General features: G+C 44.0%; 1 protein-coding gene across 1 annotated transcript; it reads right to left on the bottom strand.

The window, feature by feature from the left end:
- Positions 1–615: 615 nt before the first annotated feature.
- LOC138259292 (sushi domain-containing protein 6-like) lies at positions 616–27,224 on the bottom strand. Its single transcript, XM_069206914.1, has 5 exons — positions 27,185–27,224; positions 16,093–16,237; positions 15,329–15,538; positions 11,597–11,744; positions 616–1,584 (listed from the first exon to the last, which is right to left on the bottom strand). Exons 2-5 carry the CDS (start codon positions 16,205–16,207, stop codon positions 1,239–1,241), a joined length of 819 nt encoding a protein of 272 aa, XP_069063015.1. The 5' UTR covers positions 16,208–16,237; positions 27,185–27,224; the 3' UTR covers positions 616–1,238.
- Between the last annotated feature and the right edge of the window lie 160 nt (positions 27,225–27,384).

Genomic DNA, 27,384 nt, shown 5'->3' with positions numbered 1-27,384 from the left:
GAACAGAGCAGGGCAAAATCTTGCCTCTCAACACACGTAGGCCACCTGCCGCTGTGGGATTGGCAGCAAGCTATGATGTGTGTTGAGAACATCCTTCTTGATCAGGCAACCTTTCTTGAATTTTTAAACTAGCTTCCAGAGGCAGTCACTGTAAAGCAACTAAGGAGGATATTACATACTCACGCTGAGACACTACCGCCATAGTATGGCCGGGTGTATCAGCTCTGTGTGTAAAAAAAACCACATAGCTAACCCTGGGTCTCCAACACAAACCAGCGACAGTGTCCCCGCTGTGGCACCAAAGAGGTCCAATCGAAGAAAAGGTTTGATGAAATAATAAGGAAAAAAAATAAAACGTTAGAGCAGATCCAGTAGGCTTTTTTGTAGGGGAGCCTAAAAGAAAACCTGGGAAGAGTGGAAAGGGCTGGTTCCCTCTATCAGATGCTCGAAGGAACACAGTATACTCTTGTTCTCTTCCACGCTCTCCCCAGAACTACCCTAGTCACACGCTAGGAAGGGGGTTCTTTTCCACTTAGCATCTCCTTCTACGCTCCCACCATAGAGTCTTTTTATGAGAAGAAATCACCATGACAAAGCTGAGAGCACAGAAGACACTTTAAAAAAAAAAAAAAATCGACTTTTATTACAAAAACATTTTAACAAAAATAGAATATTTCAATAAATTACAAATATATACGATATGCAATACGTTCTTCTTAAACAGATTCTGGAAGCGCTTGGGAGGTGTGTCCTGCACATTTTCCCAACCTCCAAAACAGGGCACAAGCAGAAACAGGAGCACCCCAAAATGTAAAGGCCCCATTTCCCTCCTCCCACCCCCAACACTACAGTATTTTTTTTTGTTTTTTTAAACAAAGGCCTGAGTAACCCCATTTGTAAACAGTATCTCTCTGCTGAACCTCCGACTTTCAAACTGGGTTCACCAATAGGCAGTCCACTCTTGGGCAGTGGCTCCACCTGAAAGGCTGGCAGGACCGTACTCTGGCTAAATATCTCCACCACTGAGGAAAACAGCACGGCTCCTCAGCCTGGTATCCCCACTGCAGGGCCGTGCAATGCTGGATTCAACTCGTATCCATCCGGGACCTTTAGCTGGCATCGAGAAATCCCGCCAACATTCTGCATAATCAATGGTAGGCATCCTCCATTGGCAAAGAGGCAATTACCAAAACAGAAGATTTCATGGCAGTGTCCGGGAGCTCACACGTGTGTCCCCTCTATTTCTCTGCTGGCGCCCCAAGGAGGAAAGGCAAAGGAGAGTGTAGGACAGTCCCCGTTTCTCCACCTGAAGACGTTCCCCACACGTCGGCCTGCACCTCCTCATAAGACGGGGGTGGAGTGCGGCCTCCGGGGTGAAGGCTGGCTGCATCTGGCACGTGGGCTGCAGCAATGTCTTGCGGCATGAGGTCCTCTTCGGCCAGGATGAGGGGCAGCGGTGCGTGCAAGGTTGTTGGAGACAAAGGGCGCCCCTGAGACCCGTACACCGCCTCTTCATAGGAGGGCAGAGGGACGGGGCACCAGTGCTCAGAGTGTAACTCCGGCTCATCCATGCGGTTGTATTCTCTGTAACGAGAAGGTGCATAAGAAAGTGGTCAGGCCAAACATTAGATCTCAGATTACAAAACAAATCTTCAAAACACCCAGTGGCAGCTAAATCCAAAATGGCAAATATTCAGCACTCTTCCCCCACGGTACACCGCCCAGCGGGCCAGCTTGTTGGGCCCACAAGATGTGGATCCCTCCCGCTACCCAAACACAGAGAAAGACACACACCGCACCCTTGCTGAAGAGACAACCGGCATCTGCTTAACTAGAGTCCCCAACAGCAATACTTTTCTCTCAACTTCCAACCATTAACTCCCTTGAGGAATTATTTGAGGCACACAATAACGTGCTCTCCCCTCTCTCCCAACAACCTCAGTACATTTACATTTTCTCCAATAAAACGGAGGCCCGCCTATGAAACCTTTTTCCCTCACACCCACCCAATGTTTAGATTCTTCTGCCCGATTTCAAATATTATAAAACTCAGTGGTATAAATCAGCCAGTAATGGGTGCCACGCTGGAAATCAGCAAGGTTTCCTATAACAACGTAGCAAACAAAATTAGTAAGCCAAGGGAGTGGTAGAGGATGTTGGTCAGCATTTCCCATAATGCTAGAAAATTTCCTTCGGATGTCCAATGTCAGGTGCACAATGCCAGGCAGAACCCAGCGCACGTGTCCCAAATAATAGTAGTGTACATCCCCTGTCCACCCTCCGACTGCTTTTGTTGTTATTTATTAAAAGAGTAGGGTACCTCACTATTATTCCCAGGCGTTTATTTTCTACTAGTAAACCAAACTAACATTCCTAGGTCGGTTGGGGTTTATAATATATTGATAAGACTGAAATAAGCGACTCTTAAAAGCACGTTAAGGAAACTTACTTGCTATTAATATTAAAGAATAAAAGGATGCACAATCAATATGAGAGTTGGGGATTTTCAGGGAGTGGGTGCAGCAGTGAGCAGAAGGGCAGATTATGATGAACCCAGAGAACCACAGCAGCATCCAAAGAGGGGGTGCTCTAGAGAGCGTCAGACTACTCTACAAGAGGTCTAGCAAGACACCAGGCATAGAGAACAAGGACCCGTCTGACTGAGGCACACATCATTCCTCAGACCCTTAGCGCCAGGCACTGGAGAGGAGAAGAGATCAAATCAAGTACAATTATTTTCAACAGCCCCAGAGTAATGCGGTCTCCAGCTTCTTCGGCCCAAGAAACACCAGGCATGAAGAGGCATTGAGTTCACAAAGTGTACTGAATGAAATCTCTACTCTTATGGCATTGGCCCTCTTTCAAGTTGTATAGAATAGTAGTTTTACTTATTGCCCAAAGCAATTTATTATAGGTTGTGCTTATTAATATAAATTACACAAAAAAATAAAAAGAGCCACCAACTGCTTGGCACTGTCTTTCGTGGCCTAAATGTGTAATATCAAGGAAGCAAATGGAACACTGATCCATTGTCTTTGCTTATCGTATCTGCAGGAAAATAAAAATAAAAAAACACAACCTCAGCTTTTGGTTTAGTTTAGTTTAGTTTAAATAATTTGTAAAGCGCATGGCTACCTGAAAGCTTCCCAGTGCTAAAAGGTAAGTTACTGCCCAAAACAGAACACCCAGGGGAAGAACTATGATGAAAATAAATAGGTCTTTAATTTTTTCCGGAACGGTAGTTCCAAAGGTTCTTGTCAAAGCTCTAGGGGTAGGGAGTTCCAAAGGTGAGCAGCCTTAACTGAAAATGAGTTACCTAACCATGAACATCTCTTAAATTGTGAGATATGAACTAGCTGGAAGGTGGAAGATCTCAAAGTCCTTATAGGAACGTAAGGGGAAATGCTTTGTCTGAGAAATTTAGGGCCTTTATTATGAAGGGCTTTGTGTGTCATGCATAGGGCCTTAAAACAGATCCGATGTTTTATAGGTAGCCAGTGAAGGGAGGCTAAGGCAGGTTTAGCTGATTGATGTCTGGGTATATTCATAAGTAATCTTGCAGCCGCATTTTGTACAACCTGCAGTCTCCTTATTACATAACCAGGGAAGCTGAGAAAAAGGGAATTACCATAGTCCAGTCATGAAAGTATCAGGGCCCGAATGAGAGTTCTTCTGGCAAGTGGAGGTAGGAGGTTAAGAATTTTCCTTAAAGTTCTTAAAAGGCGAAAGCAAGATGAGGAAATCTTTTTAGATTGTTGCTCCATCGTGAGGCCACGGTCTAGCCAGAAGCCTAGACTCTTTATATGATCCTTAGGGGGCAGAAGTTTATTAAAAACCTCTGGAAGTAGTGCAGGGAAGTTAGAGGGAGCACAATTGCCCACAATCATTACTTCTGACTTTCCGTCATTAAGTTTCAGTTTGGACTCAGTCATCTATTTGGCTACAACAGCCACGCAGAGGGAAAGATTCGTAAGAGAGGGGTCCTTGGCATTAGAGAGTGAAACTACTAATTGTGTGTCATCAGCATATGTGACCACAGAAAGGCCATGGGGTTGCACGACTTTGGCTAAATAAAGATAGATATTAAAAAGAGTGGGGCTCAATGAAGAGCACTGAGGAACACCACATGTAAGGGGAAGTATTTTAGAGAGAAATGAGCAGCCGGCAGCCGAGGACTTTAAAGGTTCTACCTTTCAGGAATGAATAAAAGCAGGCCAATGCTGTGCCTTCTATTCCTATAGCGGAAAGTCTTTGAAGGAGAATGTTGTGATTTACAGTGTCAAAAGTGGCACTGAGATCTAACAGGATGATGGCTGCATGCCCACCACGATCTAACAATTGGCGAGTATTTTCCGTGACAGCTAATAGAGCTGATTCTGTGCTGTGATGGGGTCTGAATCCCATTTCAGTAGAGTCTAGAAGTTCATGGTCCTCAAGAAAACATGTCAACTGATTGTTGACATGCTTTTCCATAATCTTAGTCAAAATTGGAAGAAGAGCCTGTAGTTACGGAGCAGAGGGGGGTCAAGTTTAGGTTTTCTCCAAAGAGATTTGACCACAGCATGTTTGAGGGATTGAGGTAAAAATCCTGAGATTAAAAGATGGTTAAGAATATTTGTCAGGGGAGGGGAAATTATGTAGGAGGCCAGCGCAAGAATAGTGAGAGGAGCAGGATCGAGGGGAGATCCTGATTTTATATTGTGGAGATAATTCGTGACCAGCATCTCTGTCAGAGGCTGAAAGACTACAAGCGAAACCGATGAAGGCTGGGTGCTAACATGCTGATCCCTATCGGTTTCGTGACTAGATATGGCCAGATATAACCATTACATCTTGGGACTGGCCTTCGGAGGAAGCGCTAGCGCTCCCCTGATGGCCAACTCCCCCACACCCCCAGGTCAGGGTTGGAAGGGGAAATCGCTACCCCTTCCACCCCGGCCCCCCACACAGTGAGGTCAGCACGCGATGACATCACCAGACGGTGCCAGACGTGCTGGAAGCCATTTGCTTCCAGCGGGTCTAGAAGGAGGTAAGTTTTTCCTCTGGGCTGGGGGAGGATTACTAAAAAAAAGGCATGGGGGGGGGAAGGGAAAGGGGTTTTCCTTTCCCTCAATGCCTCTTTCAGCATTCCTGCTGCCCGAATGCCCACTAGACACCAAGGATTTGTGTATGTGTGTTTATAGTGTGGGGGAGCAACCAATTGGGCAAGGGTTGCTCCCCTTGGGGGGGGGGGGGGGGGGGGGCAATATATTTATCATCATTTCTGCCGCCCCCTCTTGGGGGCAGATCGGCCTGTTATTTTTAGGCCAATCTGCCCCCACTAGAAGCCAGGGATTGTTTTTGTGTGTGTGTTTTTTTTTGTGTTGGGGGTCAGCCCTGAGGGCAAGAGTTGCCCCCAAGGGGCAAAAAGCACTATTATGGAGTTCTGCCCCCCCTTGGGGGCAGATCAGCCTATTTCTTTTAAATCCATCTGTCCCCCCCCAAGGGGGCAGAATCCACTTAGTGCCAGGGATCATCTGTGTGTGTGTGTGTGCTTTGTGTTGGGGGGTGGGGGGGCCCTTTGGGCAAGAGTCAGCCCCCAAAGTAGGCAATATATTCAATGCCATTTCTGCCCCCCCTTGGGGGCAGATTGGCCTATTTATTTTTAGGCCCATCTGCCCCAGGGGGGCAGAAGCCATAAAGACACCAGGGATTCCCCCCCCCTTTGTTTTTTTGTTTTGTGTTGGGGGGGCACCTCCTTTGGCAAGAGTCACCCCCCAAAGGGGACAAAGCACTTTTGGGTAGTTCTGCCCCCCATGGGGGCAGATCAGCTTATTTTTTTAGGCCCATCTGCCCCCAACGGGGGGCAGAATTTTGTGTGTGGGTGTGTCCCCTTGACAGTCGCACCCAAAGGGGGGCAATATATTCTATGTCATTCCTGCACAACTTAGGGGCAGATTGGCCTATTTTTATTTTTAGGCCCATCTGCCCCCAAGGGGGCAGAGAAGACTAGGCACTAGAGAAAATGAATAAATGTTTGGTGGCGGGTGTGTCAACTGGCGAAGTATTTGCATTTGTGATTATAACAGTTTATTTCTCCTTTTTGTTCTAGTTCAAAGCTTTTGCTTCCTTTGCTGTGGCTTGTTGCGGTTTTGGCAGTGGTTGTCCTGCGGTTTGCGTAGTTGCATGTTTTAGGTAAGTAAATAAATTGACTCCAAAGGAGGATTGCTGCCATGCATGAATGACATGTTGGTAGGTGGTGTACTAAATGCAGGATTGTGTGTGAAATTGTCCTTAGATTTATGCACAATTATATTTGTGTTGTCTTATGTCTAATTTGCTTTTCTTTTTAGTGGGCTATCATTGGTGATTGCTGTGGCTGTGCAGAGTAGTTGCTGGTGAGTCTAGCTTTTTTTGGGCATGTGAGCAGTATAGTTTTTGAGTTTATAAATCTTAGTGATCAAGCCACACTTTGTTTATTACTTATCTTACACAGTGCTGGTTGTGGGTGATGCATTTGTCCAGTTACTTTTTGTAGGAAGGATCATGGCTAGCCGTAGGATGACCGCTCAGCAGGTTGTTGGTGTCGTCTTCTGACCAGGATTATGAGACTGACTCTGCATCTGAGGCAGAGGAGGAAGTGCAAGATTCTGAAAATGATTTTTCTGTCAGAGAGGAATCATCTGATGATGAAGCCACTCTCAGTGCTGATTAAGTGCCTGTTTTAGAGGAGGACACTGATGTCCCAATGGTGCAGCAGTCAGAGGCTGAAAGGCTTCCCACTGGAAGACCTGACACCCACCTGGGTTGCACCAAATATGGAGCAGCCACAGTTGCCTGCCTTTACTGGTTTCCCAGGGTGTAGAGTAAATATGGAAAACTTTTTGCCTGTCAACTTCTTTGAGTTGTTTATGGACGGTGTATTTTTGGAAGAGATTGTTGAGCAGACTAATGTGTATGCAGAGCAGTATTTGAAGGACACACTCTAGAGCTAGCTGGTGGATTCCCACAAATCTGGAAGAGTTGAAAAAGTTCTTGGGTTTAACTTTTTTGATGGGGCTGATAAGGAAGCCATCACTGTCTTCATATTGGTCTACTAGTGCCTTCATGGCAACTGCTATATTTCCTGCAATCAGGAGCCATAACTGGTATGAGCGTCTTCTTTGGATGTTGCATTTTGTAGATAATGCCTTAGCCTTGCCACAAGATCACCCTGATTCTGACCATCTTTTTAAGATTAGACCTGTCCTTGATCATTTTGTAGGGGAGTTTCAGAGATCTTTGTTCCAGGCAAAGAAATATCTGTAGATGAGTCTTTGGTCCTGTTCAAGGGTTGTTTGGTTTTTAGGCAGTAGCAAGAGGGCACAGTAAGGAATTAAATTATATATGCTGTCTGAAAGTAGTACAGGATATGTTTATAATTTCCAGGTCTACACTGGTAGGGATTCCAGTATTGACCCCCTGGTTGTCTGCCCACTTTTTCAGTTAGTGATAAAATTGTGTGGGAACTTGTTAGATGACTGTTTAACAAAGGTCATCATTTATATGTAGATAACGTCTACACTGGAGTTCAGTTATTCAAGGAATTGTTCAGAGTGGACACTGTTGCTTGTGGCACAATCCACTCTAATCGGAAAGGCTATCCAAGATAGCTTGTCTGTAAACAAACTTGAGAAGGGACAGTGCAGTGCCTTGAGGAATGATGAGCTCCTAGCTCTGAAATTTGTAGACAGGAGTGATGTGTACATGCTAACTACCATCCGTGATGCAAGTACTTCACCTGTGGCTGTTTGGGGTCAAGTTGCTGAGGTGCGCAAACCTCTGTGCATTATTAGACTACAATAAGCACATGGGTGGTGTTGATAGAGTATATCAGAGGTTGGAACCTTACACAGCTGCTCGTAAGGCTTATGTTTGGTGTAAGAAATTAGCGGTTCACCTGTTCCACTTGGCAACTTTTAATACTTTTGTTCTGTTCAAGAATAGATCTCCAGAGTCCAGGATGACATTTGTGAAATTTCAGGAGTCTATCATAGCGAGCCTTGTGCTGGACAGGCAAGAGTTCCTATAGAAGCAGTGGTGGAGGATGTGGCTAGATTGAAAGAGAGTCCCTTTGTGGAGCACATACTTCACATGGCCAAAAAAGATTTTCCTGCTAAGAGATGTAGAGTCTGTGCTCGAAGAGGTATCAGGAAGGAGACTAGGATGTACTGCCCAGAGTGTCCTCCAAAGCCTGGGGTGTGTGGGTGGGTGGCTGTTTCAGGAGCTACCACACATGCAGAAGAATTATTGGGAAATACTGCGAGCATAAACTGCTGTTTTATGTTTTCATATGTTCAGTTTTACGGTTGGCATTACTGTCATGTATTCAGTTAGAGCTTTTGTGTTTGTAGTTTTGCACTTATTTATAATAAGTGGTTTCTTTGTTGTTTAAAAAAAAAAGTGATGGCAGTGTGCACAGACTGGCGCTTGGCTGGCGGTGTGCATGGACTGGCGCTTGGCTGGCTGTGTGCGCGGTGTGGCGCTTGGCTGGTGGTGCCAGCCAAACGCCAGTCCGCACACTCCCATCAGCTGGTGTGTTTGCTTTGTCAGGTATGTGGGCGTATGAAAGTGTTGGGCACTTGAATCACGCTGTCTGTGGATGCGAGTGTTGTAATGTGTTGGGCCCGCCGCTGGAGGCGTGAATAGTCTTGTGCATGTCATGTATGAAAGGTGTGTGAATGAACTGTAAAGCGGTTGGTGCCTTGACACGGCTTTACTGTTCACAAGCTGCGAGTCATTGGTTCTGTTTTTGGGATTTTAAGTTGTTAACAGTGCATTTCACTTTTGTAAAATCTTTTAAATAAAATTTGATCTACTGAACCATCACTCACCTTCATGCCAAATCCAATCAGTATGCGTGGTAAAAATGACGAAACCTGCTCCACTGTAATCAGGCATTGCAGCACACCCATGACACGCTAGGTGTCTCAGGTGGAACGCCGATGATTAAGCATGCCATTAACTTGGTTGGTGGGTGAGGGGGCTTTTTAACATAACCTAAGTGCGTTTCTTTTCACAATTTTAGTGTTTGGAACATCACAGAAGTACGTGGACACATCAAAATGATCTATGGCAAAACTACCTGTGTTTGGGGGGGGTGGAGGAGGGGTGGGGGGGGGAGGGACCTATGCTTTTGGTCCCAGCTGCGGTCTTTATCTAGGGAAACCTACCACACCCAGACATTTTTTTAAACTAGACACCCCAAGGAGTCCAAGGAGGTGTGGCTTGCGTGGATCCCCCAACAGCTTCTTATCCATTTTCCTCTGCAAACCTCACAATTTGCTTAAAAAAAAACATATTTTCCTCACTTTTCTTTGCAGATCACCGCTCCGGTACAAATTTCCTACCACCCAGCATTCCCCTCAGTCTCCCAAGTAAAATAATACCTCACTTGTGTGGGTCCCCAAAGAAGAGTCAGCCTAAACATGTATAAAAGAAAAATATGTGCTTATCAACTTGATATGCTATCCCCTCGATCTCAACATGTTTTTGGCCTTTTTCTGTTGCAGGCACTTGGGCCACCCATAACAGTGAGGTACCATTATTATCGGGAGACTTGGGGGAACACTGGGTGGAAGGATATTTGTGGCTTCTCTCAGATTCCAGAACTTTCTGTCACCGAAATGTGAGGAAAGTGCCATATTTTGAGGTTTGCACAAGATTCTGGGTAACAGAACCTGGTGAGAGCCCCACAAGTCACCCTATCTTGGATTCCCCTAGGTGTATAGTTTTCAAAAATGCCCAGGTGTCGTAGGTTTCCCTAGGTGCTGGCTGAGATAGAGGCCAAAATCCACAGCTAAGCACTTTGCAAAAAATAAAAAAGCTCTGTTTTTTGGGGGAAAACGTGATGTGTCCATGTTGTGTTATGGGGCATTTTCTGTCGCGGGCACCAGACCTGCTCACACACAAGTGAGGTACTATTTTTATTGGGAGACTTGGGGGAATGCTGGGTGGAAGGAAATTTGTGGCTCCTCTCAGATTCCAGTAGTTTCTGTCACTGAAATCTGAGGAAAGGGTGTGTTTTTTGGCCACATTTTAAGGTTTGCACAGGATTCTGGGTAATAAAACCTGGTGAGAGCCCCACAAGGCACCCCATCTTGGATTCCCCTAGGTCTCTAGTTTTCAGAAATGCACAGCTTTGGTAGGTTTCCTTAGGTACCGGCTGAGCTAGAGGCCAAAATCCACAGCTAGGCACTTTGCAAAAAACACGTCAGATTTCAATGTAAAAATGAGATGTGTCCATGTTGCGTTTCCTGTCGTGAGTATTTGGCCTACCCATGCAAGTGAGGTACCATTGTTATCGGGAGACTTGGGGGAAACACAGAATGGCAAAAACAAGTGTTTTTGCCCCTTGTCTTTCTCTAAAAAAAAATCCTTCCAAATGTAAGACAGTGTGTAAAAAAGACATCTATTTGAGAAATGCCCTGTAATTCACATGCAGGTATGGGGACCCCGGAATTCAGAGATGTGCAAATAACCACTTCTTCTCAACACCTTATCTTGTGCCCATGTTGGAAATACAAAGGTTTTCTTGATACCTATTTTTCACTTTTTATATTTCAGAAAATGAATGGATGTATACCCGGTATAGAATGAAAACCCATTGCAAGGTGCAGCTCATTTATTGGCTCTGGGTACCTAGGGTTCTTGATGAACCTACCTATAAATCCCCGCAACCAGAGGAGTCCAGCAGACATAACGGTATATTGCTTTCAAAAATCTGATATCACAGGAAAAAGTTACAGAGTAAAACGTGGAGGAAAATGGCTGTTTTTTTACCTCAATTTCAATATTTATTTTTTTCAGCTGTTATTTTCTGTAGGAAAACCTTGTAGGAGCTACACAAATTACCCCTTGCTGAATTCAGAATTGTGTTTACTTTTCAGAAATGTATAGCTTTATGGGATCCAGAATTGGTTTCACACCCATTTCTGTCACTAACTGGAGGGAGGCTGAAAGCACAGAAAAAAATAGTAAAAATGGGGGATGTCCCAGTAAAATGCCAAAATTGTGTGGAAAATGGGGTTTTCTGATTAAAGTCTGCCTGTTCCTGAAAGCGGAGAAGATTGTGATTTTAGCACCACAAACCCTTTGTTGATGCCATTTTCAGGAAAAAAAAAAAAATACACACACACACACAAGCCGCATTCTGCGCCTCCCCCCACCCCCCCCCCCACTTTTTTTTTTTTTTTTTAAACTGAAGTTTCACTGTATTTTGGCTAATTTCTTGGTCTCCAGAGGAACCCACAAAGTCTGGGTACCTCTAGAATCCCTATGAAGTTGGAAATAAAGGATGGAAATTTGGCATGGGTAGCTTATGTTGTCAAAAAGTTATGAGGGCCTAATCGCGAACTTTCCCAAATAGCCAAAAAAAAGGCTTGGCACCTGAGGGGGAAAAGGCCTGGCAGCGAAGGGGTTACATTTCATGCAAAATTGTTATGAGGTCAGAGGTTCCAACTAAAAGTTGTAACTAAAAGCTGCAGTTCCCATTTTACCTCCAAAAAATGTTTTTCCCATATACCCAAATGTATTTCCTTTAAAATGACAAAATAATGCACAATAATCCAGCACTTACCTGCCACACTGACAAGTATGACTCTTGGGCTTCACCAGTACACAGACCAAGGCCATCAGCAGCAAACCAGCCACTGTGGCCGCCACAGCAGCCACAAGCGAGATAGAAGGCCCAGGAATTGGGCCTGGGGGAACGGAGTCTTCGTATCCTAAAACGGAAATACCGAGTTAGAAGTTTCCAAAGTTTGGTATTTCAGTCAATAAAATAATGGTTCGATCCACATTCAAGTAATTCAACAATGTGACTCCTGCAATCTTTCATTAAGTTGACCATGACAACAAGACAAAAGTGAATTTGAAACAACAGAACTCTCAGAGAATGAAAGCCCACTCAAGAGAAACTACGTAAAAAGCACAAAGGAGCTAACCCCACTTCCCCAGCCCCTTTCTTTTGTAAAGAGACACTGCTAAGTGCTGAGCTATTATTTAATAAATGGGGAAGAAGAAGATAAGAGGCCAAAAAGGGGATTGACCTTCAAGAGAGGTATTAGCAGCAGAACACCATCTTGTAACACCCTTGTAAAAGGCACAAGAAAGAATGTGGGAATTAGAATATATGCACCAGTCCTATCATCATTATTTTTTCAATTCTGGTGCTCAATACTCCTACACAAGAATAATCATCATCATCCAGCTCACAGAGTGAATACATTGGTATACAACTCCACCAAAATGCAGATGTTTGTTCTGGTTAGGCAACCTAAATCAGTATTGTAATAGGAATGAGTTTTTCAGCCCACACTAGAACACTTTCATTTTCGATTTCATGTGCAAGTAGGTTACAACTTGAATTTTTTTTTTTTTTTAAGGTTTTGGTTGAGAGCGCACGTGTGTTGAAGACCTATTGTTACTTTATTTTCAAAAATATAAATCGAATGGGCTCTACTCCACACAGAGGAATGGCTCTCTCACTCAGGCTATGAATTGCTTGGTGTATCATTCTACCTCCTCTGAGGCGCTTGCATTGCAAAGCGTGAGGGATATGGAGATGAAGATGGAGGTAGAGATGTTGATGAGGATGATGACGGAGATGGATATCTATGGATGTGGATGGATGGAGGAAGATGATGGGTTGGGCGATGATAGACAGGGAGACGGAGATGATAGTAAGATGAGTGGAAGGCTTGGCATCGCCGTCTTTGTCTGCAATGTAATATTGCAAAGTAGTGCTCTTGAGCCAAATGCCTCTGGTGCTTCATTTTCTAGAAAGCTTAACTTCAGGGATCTTAGTACCAGATGATTGTGATGGACTTGACGCAGAAAAGAGACATAAACAAGAATGCAGCTAGAAGTGGAGTCTTTTAGACAGGCCACGTTCACAGAAACATCAGCAGTGAGTATTGTCAGGCCGTTACTTTTCCAGAATAAAGAAAACAACTTTAGGCAGGCTATAGCCATGCTAGAGAAAAGGGTTTCAAGCCCTGGAGTGCTCCCTTTTGGTAGGAGGCACACAATGCTGACAACAAAGAACATAAACATTTGGTAGAGCCATGCGGGAACATGTATAACCAAGAATGTCACAGGATGAACTGTAAATTATTTTACATGTACGTTGCAACACAAAAATATATATACACACACATCTCGAAAGATCACTGGACTACAAAAACGTAAATGGTTTACGCTAAAAGGTATTGGTGGATTATTTTAATAACTTAAAAAACGTACACAGACCAGAACAAGTATTGGCCTGAATTAACAGGTCTGGCATTGACGTGCTAAGGTGTGCAGCAGATCCACATCAAAGCGAGACAAAAAAAAGAAAATGCTGTCAATATTTAAGGCTCCCTTGCCTTCAATACAGTCCTGATTTTGTTTCTATGACAAATAAACGAAGGAAGCCTCAATTAAAGTCCCTCTATCGTATGTATGACATAGAAACAGGAAGGAATTACTATATGAAGATCTTTTTGGCAATCAAGACTGAACTGTGATAGAAACAAAAAGGAGTGCCATTTTGAAGACAAGTAAGCATTCAATATGGACAGAATTTAGTTTCTGGGAAAAAAAACAAGTCTTAGTACCAGCAATTAAAGCCACCAAGATGGAAGAGGGTTGAGGGTGGGAGAGGTAGAACAAAGAGCACACAGGGAAAAGAGAAAGGGCAGAAAGCATAACAAAAAGAAGTGCCACTCATGGGTGGGGAACAAAAAGGGATAACAGGTGAAGAAGGGTGCAAGGAAGCCAGCAGGAGCTAACAGACCTAGAATTGCACAGTAGTCTCAGATGCAATATAATGCAAGCATTGTACTGGAGCTGGAACGCCACACCCAAAGAGCCCAAAACACCAGGTGAAAGAAATAGTCCTCTGGGCTGAGCCAACCTTATATTGACTATGGGCCTGATTTGAATGTCGGTGGAGGAGAATACTCTGTCACAACCGTGACAGATATCCTGTCCACCGTAGTACAATCCCATTATATCCTTGGACCTGCCAACTCACACAGTACCACCATGTGACACACAATATCGGCTCCCTTTACACAGTCACACAGCGAGGAGCCTAGATCATACGGTGCCATGGAAAACAAGCTAAAGACCACTGTAAACAGTGCCAGATATTAGGAAAGAATTCATGCAGGTAAATATTTAGGCCACACGTTCAGCTGGTAAAGCAGGCCTGAGCTCCACAACATTATCTCCTCGTCCGACTTCCCCGTCACAGCCATTATCTTGTAAGCAAGGCTCCTCTTAGCAGAATAATCAACAAGCTAGGCCAAAAAAAACACACAAAAAAAATATATATATATATATACACCTTTCCTATCCCTCCAATACGGCAACATACTCCTTCCTGTCACCTGGTATAAATGCTTGGTACAAACAGTAAGCACACACACACACTTTCCACCCTGTTTTTTTCTTTTCTGCTCCAGCTATGGTCCCCAGGCTACAGGTAATGAAATATATGCATTTTATTTGTTAAAATGTAATTACAGGGGCTGATAAGCGACCTCATGAATAATAACGCTGTATGAATGAGATCCTGCCTTAGTGGATCCGTACCATGAAATAACAGCTTCTACCTTAGAAAAGTCTTTCCAGCACATTTGGTCGGAAATTTAAGAAATATTATATATGTTCCAAGAAATGGATGCTGGATTCCGGTCCACTGTATGTTGCAAATATGGAGCCTGCTGAACATGCAGCAAAGTGCCATTATTTCGAGTAAAACATACTGCCTCATACACTGCAAAATACTTTCTCCATAGGTAGCAGAATAACAAATCAATCAGCCAATAGCACTTGGTGAGATATGTATAGACCTCTGGAATGATTCAGGATGTGACGCACACTGCCTGAAAGCAATGGGTAGATTGGTCTGACACAGAGCCCATCTGTATTTTTCTAAACAAGTCGGACCTAAGTATAAGACGCATTCAGAGGAAAAGGTAGACGGGGTGCATATATGAGCAAGAATAGGGTTCACAGCGACGTCAGAGAGAAAAAAGTACCAGTGGTGGCAAAATCAAGCGCCACAAACCAGGGGTGGTGCAAAGGCAGGGAAAGAGAACCAGCTCCACAGGCACATTCATAGGTGAGAAAGGGGCTAAGAGGAGGCCACAAACTAAGGAGATCATAAGGTGGGGTATGAACGTGTGAATCGTGGCTCAGAGCTAGTGAACAGGAAACTGGCACATGCAGCAGTAAGAATATGGCGAGCAGAATTGCGGAAAAGGGGCAACTGAGAACAAATGAAAACGCAAGAATGTGAAAGAGGAATGGCACTCACCTGGCGATGGATGGCACATAATATCCCCTGTGAGGCTCCATTTCCCCTGCCGGCACCGAGCACTTATCACTGGGGCACTGAAGGCAAAGCCAGCATCGCAATAATAGTTCACTTCGCAGCCGGACAGAAAGTGCATGCCATCACAAAGTGGTGAACATCTGTAGGAGCACTGGAAGCCTCCATGTTTAGGGACTGGAGGCCTGGGGCACACTAGAAAGGAAACACACAGGCGTGAAAGACTAGTTAATAGGATAGCGCAGTCCCAGCCGAGGCACACGTGCAAAGTCCGCTGTTTAGAGCAATGGTTCCCAACCTGTGGTCCGGGGACCCCTGGGGGTCCGCGAAGCCTTCTCAGGGGGTCCGCGACTGCTAAGAAAATTAAAAAATATTAACAAATATTGACAAATTAGGTCCCCAGCAATGACTCAGGCGGGGGTCCCCGGATTCCAATGATGATTCAGTGGGGGGTCACTGGGTTCCATTAATGTTAAAGAGGGGGTCCACGGAAATCAAAAGGTTGGGAACCACTGGTTTAGAGCATTAGCAGTGAGCCAGCTCATGGGGCTGAAGAGAGGAGATTCCAGGGGTGCTGATCGTGCAGCAAGCCCCAACCTCGAGAAACGTAGGGCAGTTTATTAGATTTATACCCCTCTCCCTCTCCCTTTGGGGTATATAATACAGGTTAGTGAATTCACCTGGGCTGTAAAAAAAAGGCCTGCCTTCTTAGGTGCAGACAGTGACGCGGGCCTATGAGGAGCACTTACCACTGCTCCTGGGGATGACGGAGGCGCAGTCACACAGTGTCATTAGTAACAGGGCTACAGGCACGGGGCGGCACCACAAGTATGGTCCATTGCGCTCTTTTCGGTCTCCCAACATCGTATTGTCACTTGAAGAAATACGAACGATCTAGAAAAAAAATATCCACAATCAAACTTGCTGTCATATGTTGGCTCATTGTTCCACTAGGTCTGGGAAGGTGTGGAATGAGCACAGGCAAAAGCAGTGGCAAGTGAGTGAAAAGCACTGGCTAATTTGTGCATCGACCATAGAGGCAGTATACATTATATCGGCATGGTTTAAGATCTGGGAGGGGGCAGGGGGTGCAGGGATTTAGATACAAGCTGCATTAATTCGAGAGCTTGGATTGGCACTATACTGTTAATCACACTCCAACAGGTCTAAATAAAAAGTCCCACTCTGACAGAAAGGTTATCTTCTATTCACAACTTTGCAGGAAAGCCCACAGGAAAGGATACAAACCGTAGGAGAGAGACTGAAAGATGATTTCTAGAACTTCATTTAGACACCTCCATACTTTGATATACTGTTACCTGGATAGCATCTGCTATCATTAACAACTGGTAACATTAACAACATCTGACTGGAACCACCAACTGCACTTTAGTAACACAAGCAACAGTCCCACTTGACAAACAGTAAAGAGGACCCCGAAGAAAAACTTTTGTTCTGAAATACTGCTGTGCATGTGCCCTCCTTACAGGGTATTTATTGTGCGTGGACTTACATGACGTGAGCATGCAAGTCCAAGGACATCATTTCCCAAGCCTCTTGTCAATGGAGGTCTCTCTGGGGATGGTGCAGGAACCTAGGCATCCATTTGTAACCAGGGGCGGAGTTAAAAAGGCTGCCCGAAAGCATACGTGAAAGACCTCGCAACTGAACCACCTTGCAGGTGCACTTTTTAGGTTGAGCACAGCAGCTTTTCCGACGTGTTGGTATCTATGTGTTCTTTTAACCACGCCCACCTCAGGACCATCACTTTCACTAGTTTGTGGGCTTGCCTTTCAAAAATCCTTTGTTATCAATGGTAAATGCTTTATGTTTGTCCCTCCTTGGGCAGTTTTGTTACCGTCTTGGGGACAACCCTGTTACATGGATAATTGCAAAAGGTTCGACTGTGAGCAAATTATTTTTTTTCCTTTTGTGTATCTCCTTTGCGCTCACACTCATGGCCGCAGTGGCACTTTGAATCGGCTCACTTATGTAAACTGTTTTACTTTTCAATGTACGTGGCAAGAAAAGTCCAGTTAGGAATTTACAAAGCCAATAGCTGTAACTCGAGCAAACACGAGACCCACTGCATTGCAAATGCTGGTTTGGTTTAGCCTGTGATTTATTTCTCTCTACTGAATTTGAAATACAAAGCCATTGGTGGGGCTACATGTTTTTGCTGCGGTTTCCCTGTAGAGCACCATATTCCGCTGTCTCATGGTATGCTTTCTAAGACTAACCTTAGCACAATATCAGAAGATAACTGTGGTCTGCGCCCCAGACCACCTAACAAGTGTGTGAATAAATTGTTTGATGGTAGAAGTGTCCTATGGCGAACACTGAATGTTGCACAAAAAGGTGGTTCTCATCTCATCTTTGTACTTTCTGTGAATGATTCATCCTACAGGATGCTGTTCCTGGACTCATGGCTCACGGAACACAAATGTCAAGATGGATCAAGTGAATTTCATCCATTTACGGCCTTTCCTCCACATGAGCTCTCCTATGTTGTGGTGGGCTTCACATAGCAATATAAAGACTAAGCCCCAAGTGCCGAGCTAGTTTCCCTAGAACGCATAAACATACGCTACAGGTCCTCCACTCACCCTGCCATACAGACACTTGGTAAAGGAAACCTGTGAAGATGCACTTTGTTTGGGGCTGGAAGACCTTTAAAACAAGCATTTGCAATGCAATGGGTCTTGCGTTTGCTCGAGTTAGAGCTATTAGCACTGTAAACTCCGAACAGGACTTTTCTTGCCACATAAATTGAAAATGAAAAGTAAAACAGTTGACATAAGCAAGCCGATTCAAAGAGCCACGGCCGCCATGAGCGTGAAAGAGAGACACAAAATGAAAAAGAAGTTTGCTCGGAGTCAAACGTATTGGCAAACGTTCAATTATCCATGTAACAGGGTCGGTGGCCAAGGCGGTAACAAAACTGCCCCAAGGAAGGATAAATGTAAAGCATTTAATAAAGGAATTTTGAAAGGCAAGTCCATGAACAAGTGATATTGATGGGCGTGGTTAAAAGCCCACAGATAGATTACAATAGGCCAGAGCACTCGACCTCAAAAACAAGGGTAGCGTGATATTTGGTGACCCTTGCCACCCTGATGGGCCCCCAAATCAGGATAGTTGTCCCTCATGAGCCAGGTGCTCACTTCAAGTTTACACGAAGTATAAGTTCTACCAAATCAACAGAGAAGGAGGTTTCTCAGAACAGGAATGTATTGTTTCTTTCAAGGCTAGAAGAAGCCCTGAGGCAGCACGTTCTGGGGAGATAATGGCCTGCTAGTCAGCAGACCCCCACGAAGAAGGGCAAAGAGATCACCTAAGACGACTAGTGGAAATTGTTTTAACAGATCACGTCTGAAAGGCAGACAGACTCAGCAGGAGTCAGACTCAGTGTACGCACACCCATGAAAAGCTGCGGGGGGGGTGGGGGACTCAGGAATAATCAGGCATGCCAGGATCACAAATAAAAGTAAGAATAACAGGCTAAAGGCCAGACACAAGACAGGTTTGTGTCTAAAAGACAAGTAGAGCTGGCCCCGATGATCCATGTACAGCACCCAAGTGACCACTAGGGCCATTATATTCAGCTTCAAATGTAAATGTGTCATTTAATGAAAAACAAAAAGCTACTGAGGGTAGAAAATACCACAGAAGGCAAACAATTACTTTCTAACCAATACCATGCTACCTTCTGGGATCTCACCAAATGTATTTCTATTAACACATGGCTGCAAAAATAGGAGATTCAACTATCACAGGCAGGTTGCAGGTACAAACCCATTTGTCAAGATCTCATTAGTGGATCCCATAAATTGATCCCTGACAGTTTATCTTGGAAGCTTAAGATGAATATATAGGGTTTCCAATTTTCATATACATGTTACATAATGATTCTAACAGTGTTAGAAAACCCTTAGACTCTGGTGTACTTTCTATCAATTGTAAAGTACCCTCGTTCAGAACATCAGCACAATCTCCTCTGCAGGAAAATGTGGTTACATTTTCACACAAACTTACTGTCTTGGAGAATGCATACGACTTAAGGGCATCAAAGTATGCACAAGCATGCAGACAGTTACAGCGAAGGGTGAATGACAGTCTACTTTTGTTTTTGTAGTTGTTAATCTTGTGAGGGAACAACAATATAAAAATTGTGGTTGCGTCCAACAAAACATATGTTTTTCCCTTTGTGCACACCGGAGGGTACGCAGAGTCACTTTTCGGAATGTGAGACCCAATAGTTATTTACCTTCAATGACTTTCGTTCCCCACAGCATCTTGTCAGCATTCACTAAGTGTACAATCTGCCTCTGAAACGGGACAGCATGGGAGTTGCTACCAATATGTTACATAAAATTATGTGAGTGTGTAGTGAAGGGTGTCTTCCCACTCCCTTCTATGAACACACGTTTCAGGCCAGTGATTGAATAATTAGAGATTATGGGAGCAGTAAACCCAGTTTTAGGAGCACATCTACAGGTTGTATGGACAAGTCATTAACATGTCAGTCTAGCATCTAATAGCAAAATACTGTCAATCATGACACACATCTGACTAACTCTGCCATAGCACTGTAAGCAGAAAATGAAACAGGCAATATTTTGACAAATTAACCTGCACCCAATCCATAAAGTTTACTTCTACTTTACAAAAACAAGTTTCAGAGCTGTGAGTTGAGTAGCTTTAATACATTACTTGATGCATGTGTTTTTCAGAAGTTAATTTGTCATGCCCCATCCATGACTGGTGAAAATGTAAAAATAGCCCTCAACTCAATCACCTTGTGTCCTTTACCCATCTTGTTTGCCCAGTGACCCAGCAGCGAATGCTCACTCAATCCATTATCTGAACAATGGACAACGTGGACCAGATGCCCCAGGCCAACAGAGCCCAATTCTCTGGATTTAAACTCTTGGCGTGGATGGTCAAACACTTGCAGCCCCAATCTTACTGCACCCTGATGCACTTGCAGCTGCCAATAAACTAGGACAAAAGGCAGACATATCCCAGGACATTTCATACTTGATAACCTTCCATTTAGCACCTTACTACACTGAAGAGTCCTCCTTTACAGAACCAAGACCAGAGGATTTCAAGAGGAGCACAAGGTTGTGCGGTCTCTGGCCCATAGGATAGCGCTGCCAAAAGACTCGAGTGTTATTATAGTTACAGCACCTTACTGCATGATCACTACAAAAACCGGTTAAGGTCACATCTCACCCCCAAAAGGTGGTAGAGACTCGCAATTTCTATACATTTTAACTAGCTGTTTTTTTTGTTAAGCATTAGTTCTTACTGGACACTCTGTTACTATGTATGCGATGCTGCATCTTAATTTCAAACTCTTATCACCTCTTCTAGTCACCCTCGATTGTTTGACTAAAGTACCATTAGATCAGCACAAACCCACAGGTGATTACTTGGTATCCAATGACAGAGCAGGAACTGGAAGCCGGAGGGTGTCACGCATGACAGATTATGATTATGAATTAAGCAAATGCACAAGAAATGTCCACCAGTGGCAAAACTGGTGCTCAGATGTTGTTAAAGTCATACGTGATGAAAGGTACTTACATGATCAAACAATATATCTACATTACACGTTTACAATTTAAGGCAAAGGGAGGCGGAGATTGTTGGTCATGCGTTGAAACTATGATTAGACCCATGTGCCTGGATGTCAATGTTAATAATGTCACCAATAGAGTGCATCTTGTCAAGCAAAGGGACCTGCAGAGATGCCCCATGGCTTGCTTCACGTACCGGTGAGCCCGCGTGTTAGTGGCAAAGAGAAGAAAATTACACTCATCCCTTCATTTAAAGTTAGGCAATCAGAGATTAAAGTTACGGATTGTTAGCCTTTTTGTTTTAAAGAATGAAAAATTATACTAAGAGGTTTATAAAAAAAAGTAGGCAGAGGTGTACAAGCAGAAGAATGTCTGTCGTCACCAGGGGTAACCACACAACAAAACTATCTCAACTAATCAATTTCTTAAGTGTTGTTTCTTGGATGGCATGTTAACCACCTCGCCATCATTATCAATGTATTCTCAGCGTGGCTCTTGTGAAACGTTTCTGATTGAAATGTTATTGTCGCTAAATAGATACATATAATTACACGCACTGTGTTTCTAGAAGAGAATACGATTCCCATCAGCAAAGCTACTGAAGTGAGAAAGAGTATCTACCTATTTTTGGGAGGTAGTAAGAGGGGAACAATGCTGATAGGATGCAAGAAAAGTGAAACTCCTGCTTGAAAGGCTGAGATTTAAAGTATTTTTTTTTATACAAATACGACTACTGTTTCAGTAGCCACTAAGGCATAACCTGACTGTGTTGCTTGTGAGATTTGGGATGCGGAAACAGATGGATTCCAAATACGGAGGCAGAAGACGATCGGAACCAATTACAAAGCATTTCAAAGTCAATTTCTACAAGTGGCCAGGGTGTGAGATACCCTGCAGATAAGTTCACTTTGCCAGTCACAAGCCCCTGAAGAAGTAGCTATAAATGCAGAAGTCGGTTTAACGCCGGTGCAGCAAGCCACCTTTGACAACAATGCATACGACTGTGGTGCAGACAGACAGGATGTGATCCGCCTTTTGTGGAATCTGACTCAAGCCGAGCATGGCTACCTCCTGCCTAGGTCTCACGCCTACTCGTCTGGGCCAGGAGCCCGGCACAGCCTGCCACAAGCCCACAGACCAACTGTTCCATGGAGGCGACGAGCCAGGCTGGGAAACTCCAGAGTGAGTCAGTGACAGCTGACCCCACCAGAGACAGCTCACCACGTCCGCCCGGTCAAATAATATGCGAAATCAGGGGACACCCCTCGATTCCAGAGATGGAGAGAACGGACTGACAGGGGAGCATCACATGGCGGGAGCATGGGAGGAGTGGGGCGGAGCAAAGGCAACTCTCGACAAGCCTAGCTAGACATCAAAGGCATTGCCATCTAATTTACAGCCACAATGGGAGCGCGCGGTAACAAGCGTCACTGGAAGGTTAACGTGCAAGACAATGTAACACAGCCAGGAGACAACATGGCGTGGGGCACAGACAAAAAGCACAATGGAAGGGGGCGGGGGTGTTACCAATGTCATGGCGAAGTAGAGAATCACACTACCCCCTGCATGATTAAATCCAATGAGTACGTGTGTAATGGGGGGGAAGCGGTGGGGGTAGGTAATACAGAGCAACGTGACAACAACATAACCGAGCTCAAAGACTACTGAGGGCTGTTGGCACCGACGGGAGGGAGGTGGGCCACAAAACGCTGACCCCAGGAGATAATTGCGGCTATCCAATTACAGCTCGATCTAATTCCACTGTACGGACAAGATACTGGGATCATGCTGCACCGGGGCACCAAATAATGCGGCAGGGCGCACTTAATTATGTGACAAGAAAAAGCAAATAATGCAGCACTCTAAAAAAAAATAGTATTTCATTATTATGTAATTCTTACTCATGACAGTAGTGTCTGGGCACAGATTTCACCTCATTAGTACCAGTTTACCTACCAAACACAAAGAAACAACTGAAACGACGACCAGGTAACGTTTGCAACGCGCCTTTCAATGGGCACGAACACATATTGCCATGTTTTTAGTACCTTATGATCAGTTTGAGCTAGAAAACATGTTTTTGTTAAAAAAAATCAGAAGATTATGCAGGAATGATCATGCGGTAAATGAATCTAATGCTCAATTATGCAAAAAAAATAGCAGGGACCGAAGAATCAAATATTTCCAGTGACCCTGAATATACTTCACGTGCATAGTAGTCGGTGTATACGAATGAATGAATAATTTATTGTGTCAGTTAATTTAAACCATCACAATTCCTACACGCTCCAAATATCTATGTACGAGATTAGAAATATAATTAAGAACATTAAATATTAAACGTGATCTTCTTATACACTACCTAAAACCAGTGAGGTGTCGGAATTACAACGACTGAATAGCAATAAAATATGTGTTCAGCGGCCCAGATTTCCACATGCATTTTACACATTAATTTGAACAAAAAATACCTGCCACAGCTTTTAAACCTGCACCGAGTGGCACGTCTCTGGGACTACTACAGCATGAAGGTTAATGTCAACTACCAACCAGCACTTCACTCAGAATACTATCACATGCAATTAAATACTTAATCAGTCTACAGTTGATCTGATGGATGAATAGCATTAATTAAAGCCGACCTATAAAAAAGCTTCTTTCATCCATGCAATCCTCAAATGTTTTGATAGTGGCCACATACAAACTAGGTGTACAATGTCCTCCTTAGCAGCTCCACAAAGCCTGCATGATTTTGGGCCAGAATATTTCCACAAAGGCTGGTCAGCCAAAGATGGTAAGATCCCAAAGCGAATAGCCATCAATTTCCCTTTTAGATGTAACAAAAAGGTCATGCTTAAGTATGCTACCAGCTGCAAGTTCCTGTGTGTAAAGAGGACCATCCAAGCGCGGGTGTGAGATGAGTGTGTTTGATTATTAAAAATGAAAGAGTGGATTTTTGCAGCTTTATTCAATGCTTGGCAGAATAAATCATGAGGTTAATTTTAATTCCACAAAGCTGTTGCGCATTTTGCTTCTAATGCAGAGTGCAGATATCCCCTGTAAGATGACTTAAGATCCAGGTCCCCCGACTGCCATAAGAAGTTAGAAAGAGCTTGATCTTGATTTGCTCCTATCTTATGCCATGCTTTTATAACAGAGTACCTTCTCCCGCCGGGTTTGATTCAGGGGTCTGAACTCTAATCGGACCTGCAATGGGGAGGTGCTCAGAGGGAGCCCACATAACTCCTTATATGAAGATTATCCATAAACAGAGCATCCCTTCAAAGCATGACTGAACTAGCATAAGTGACCGATGGCAAACGTTTTGCAGTAATAACCGACATAAGAGGTTTGAATGGCCAGTCAGATTTTTGTAAAGGCACAGAATGCAAATATATATGTGTTTCCTTTCTTAGCAATGTACTTACTGTTCATGAGCCTTGAAAGTCAACTTGTTATCTAGGTACATCCCCAGATACTAATAACAGTTATCTTCTAAGATGGAATCACCAAGCCTGACCCTTGGAAATTAAGCAAAGTTGCTGCAAATAGACATGGTTTTAATTTTTCCTGTATTAATTTCCAATTTGTTGAGCATGGCGTATTCTGCAAGTCCTGTACACAGTCTCTGTAGACCCACTCTTGTGTGACTAAAGAAAATAATGTCACCTACATAAGTAGGATGGGTCAGTCTCAATGGCCCAGCCGAGGCGGATGAGAGTTAACCTGATAAAGTCTGGGGGATAAGTCGCTACAAATAGATTAAACAAATGCAGGGCTAGCACACACCCTTGCTTTAAACTAACGTCAGTTGGAATTTTCCTAGACAGCCTGGTGCCATCTGCCAATCTAATTTGTATCCAAGTGGATGAATATAACTGCTCCACAGCACGTAAGAGACTTAATGGAAGCCCACATTTTGTTCGCTTTTTCCATAAGAGGCCGCGATCCACCCAGTCAAACGACACTTCGAAGTCAATAAAGCATAGGTGGAACTTACTTTTTGATTGCTTGCATTTGTCAACAATTGATGCTAATGCTAAGATGTTGGAAACTGTGCCAAAGCATTTACGAAACCCAGTCTGGTTGACAGGAATTAGATCTTTTGAAGTTGACCATTCTATCAGCTCGGCTGTAATTAGATAGGCATAGTACTATGATTCTGCATCAATAAGGGCAATTAATCTGTAACTTGCCTGATTTGAACCGTCAGTGGGAAAATGGTAAATCTAATTAAACCGAATGAGGCCAAAAAGAAACCAAAAAACTGTCAAAACACTGAGTACGTTGATAGTGATTTGTTTACACCGCAGTTTTCTTGATGTTAAAAGTCACTTAAGATTTGCATATTGTGGTCTGTGAGATGGCGCAGTAGGTATAAGACAATGGCCCAGAATACAGCCCCGAATGACTACCAGCGGCTGAGACTTTTGAAAGCATTCCACCCATCACCGCTGAGTTTTCCACCAAACAACATATGCCAGCACCTAAACCAATAAAAACTCATTTCAAGTCAGTCGGTCCTGTCGGGTTTCAGAACTGGCAATAATTAAAGACAGACTAAAGCGATTCCCTGTCAAGTTCTATACCCAGGCCATTAAGTTTACTAGCAAAAACCATGATGGATTTCCCAGCTATTACTGAAAAAACCCTTAAGGTATTCCAGTCCAGCAAAGCAATCTCTGTTTACATTTTACTTTATCTTGCAGTGCCCAAGGGTACTTACTTTTACAAAAATGTTGTGCTTGTATTTTTGTTCATGAAACATACTATTGTTGCAGGACACACTTAACTGAATCGCCTCTAGGTGACTGAGTGAGTTCAGGTTGTAGGTGGGTGTTTATGACGGTGCACGGTTGAGAGCTCTGAAAGTTGAAGCAGAAAGCAGAGCAAGTTTCCCACAGTGGTTGTCAGAGGGCAATACAGCTGCGCAGACTATATGATCCTTCAATCTGTGATGGTGGCCTATGTGCCAATCCTATTTGTCCGAAAATGTGAGCTACGCCACTTGGACATTACAGAAAGATGTGGGGGGCGGGGGGTACAAATGTCCAACAGAGTGAGACAGTGAAGAAAAAAGGTAACACAAATGAGAAAAACAGTGTCTGAAACACTCCAAAGGTCACTACCACTTACGAAAACCTTAGTACAGTTTAATCAAAAATCTCATTTACAGAATTGAAACATTTTCAATTCTAATTATTTGCCAGATACAAGTAACATAAATTGGGTAAAACCAATAGGAGGCCTGGCTTGTTTTATTTATATGTTCATTGTGGGTGATACGTCTGGCGGCGATAATGGAAAAGTCACAGCGGGGAATCCCAACAGACTGGTCAGGAGGCACTTGCGCGAAGAATGTGGTTTTAGTTTATATGTTTTAACCCACGTTCTCAGTTATATAAGCCAAGAATCCCTACTTACATTTCTTTGGCCACGTCCCTATTTGCGACCTAACGCCCCCCACCTCATTCGTCCCATTTAAAACACGTGAAACTAGTCGTGAATTTCGCACTGAAGGAGGGAGATAGCTGGGGGCACTGTAAAAAACCACCAAGTGAAACTGTAAGAGGAACCCCTGCCGGCCGGTTCAGTGATGGGAAGAGGAAAACAAGGGTATTAAGTGAATTGGGGGTAGGGTGGAGAAAACAAAGAGAAGACGGGGGGGGGGGGGGCGAGGACAAAGGGGTCGCACTAGACAATGAAACGGAAGAGAGACTGACGGTGGCACTGAGGTGTCTGAAGTCTTAAGAGTCACTCCGACCTAGATTACCTGCCTTCAAGTGTCTCGCAGCCCCTCTGCGACCAGTTCTCCCCATGAAGGCAGGCGGGGGGCGTCCTCTCATTGTGATGCGAGGCAAATGAATGTCTTTCAAGGGCGAACGGGTTGGGGGCTCTGGCCGAGATCTGTTTCGGGTCGTGAGAAACGGATTAACCACCAAAACACATTCCCTGTTCCAAACTCGACAATTAAATGATCACAACATAGATAATGATGGTCAAGAAAGGCGAACTCAGCGAACTGTTACAAAAGATAGGTTTTGGATGGTTGATCCCGGGCACAGTGCTTGCAAGACAATATTCCCCTGCCCAAAACAATTAAGACCCCCACAACCACACCAGCGCTGCACCGAAAGCCTAGCACGCGTCAATACACAACGTTACATGTAGAAATAAAAACAAATATTAAAAGCAAATAAAAAATGAAAATAGCAACTATAAACGCCGTGCTGGTCAGGCGTATAGAGCATTTCACCCCAAAGACTCCAGCTCCTGCCTTGACGATAATCTTGCCACAGCTGATGTAATTATATACAATGCTCTGATGTCACGACTATATTACACATACCCCGCAAGCAAACCCCTGCGATGACGTCGACAACCCCTTTGTCTTACCTCGTCCCTCACTGCTCCTGATTTGAATCTATATTCAGGAAAGAAAAGGAACTTTTAGCG

The sequence above is a fragment of the Pleurodeles waltl genome, chromosome 9 (assembly GCF_031143425.1).
Source record: "Pleurodeles waltl isolate 20211129_DDA chromosome 9, aPleWal1.hap1.20221129, whole genome shotgun sequence".
Lineage (NCBI taxonomy): Eukaryota > Metazoa > Chordata > Amphibia > Caudata > Salamandridae > Pleurodeles > Pleurodeles waltl.
Note: the sequence above shows the minus strand (reverse complement) of the source record. Positions and strands in the feature narration are given on the sequence as shown.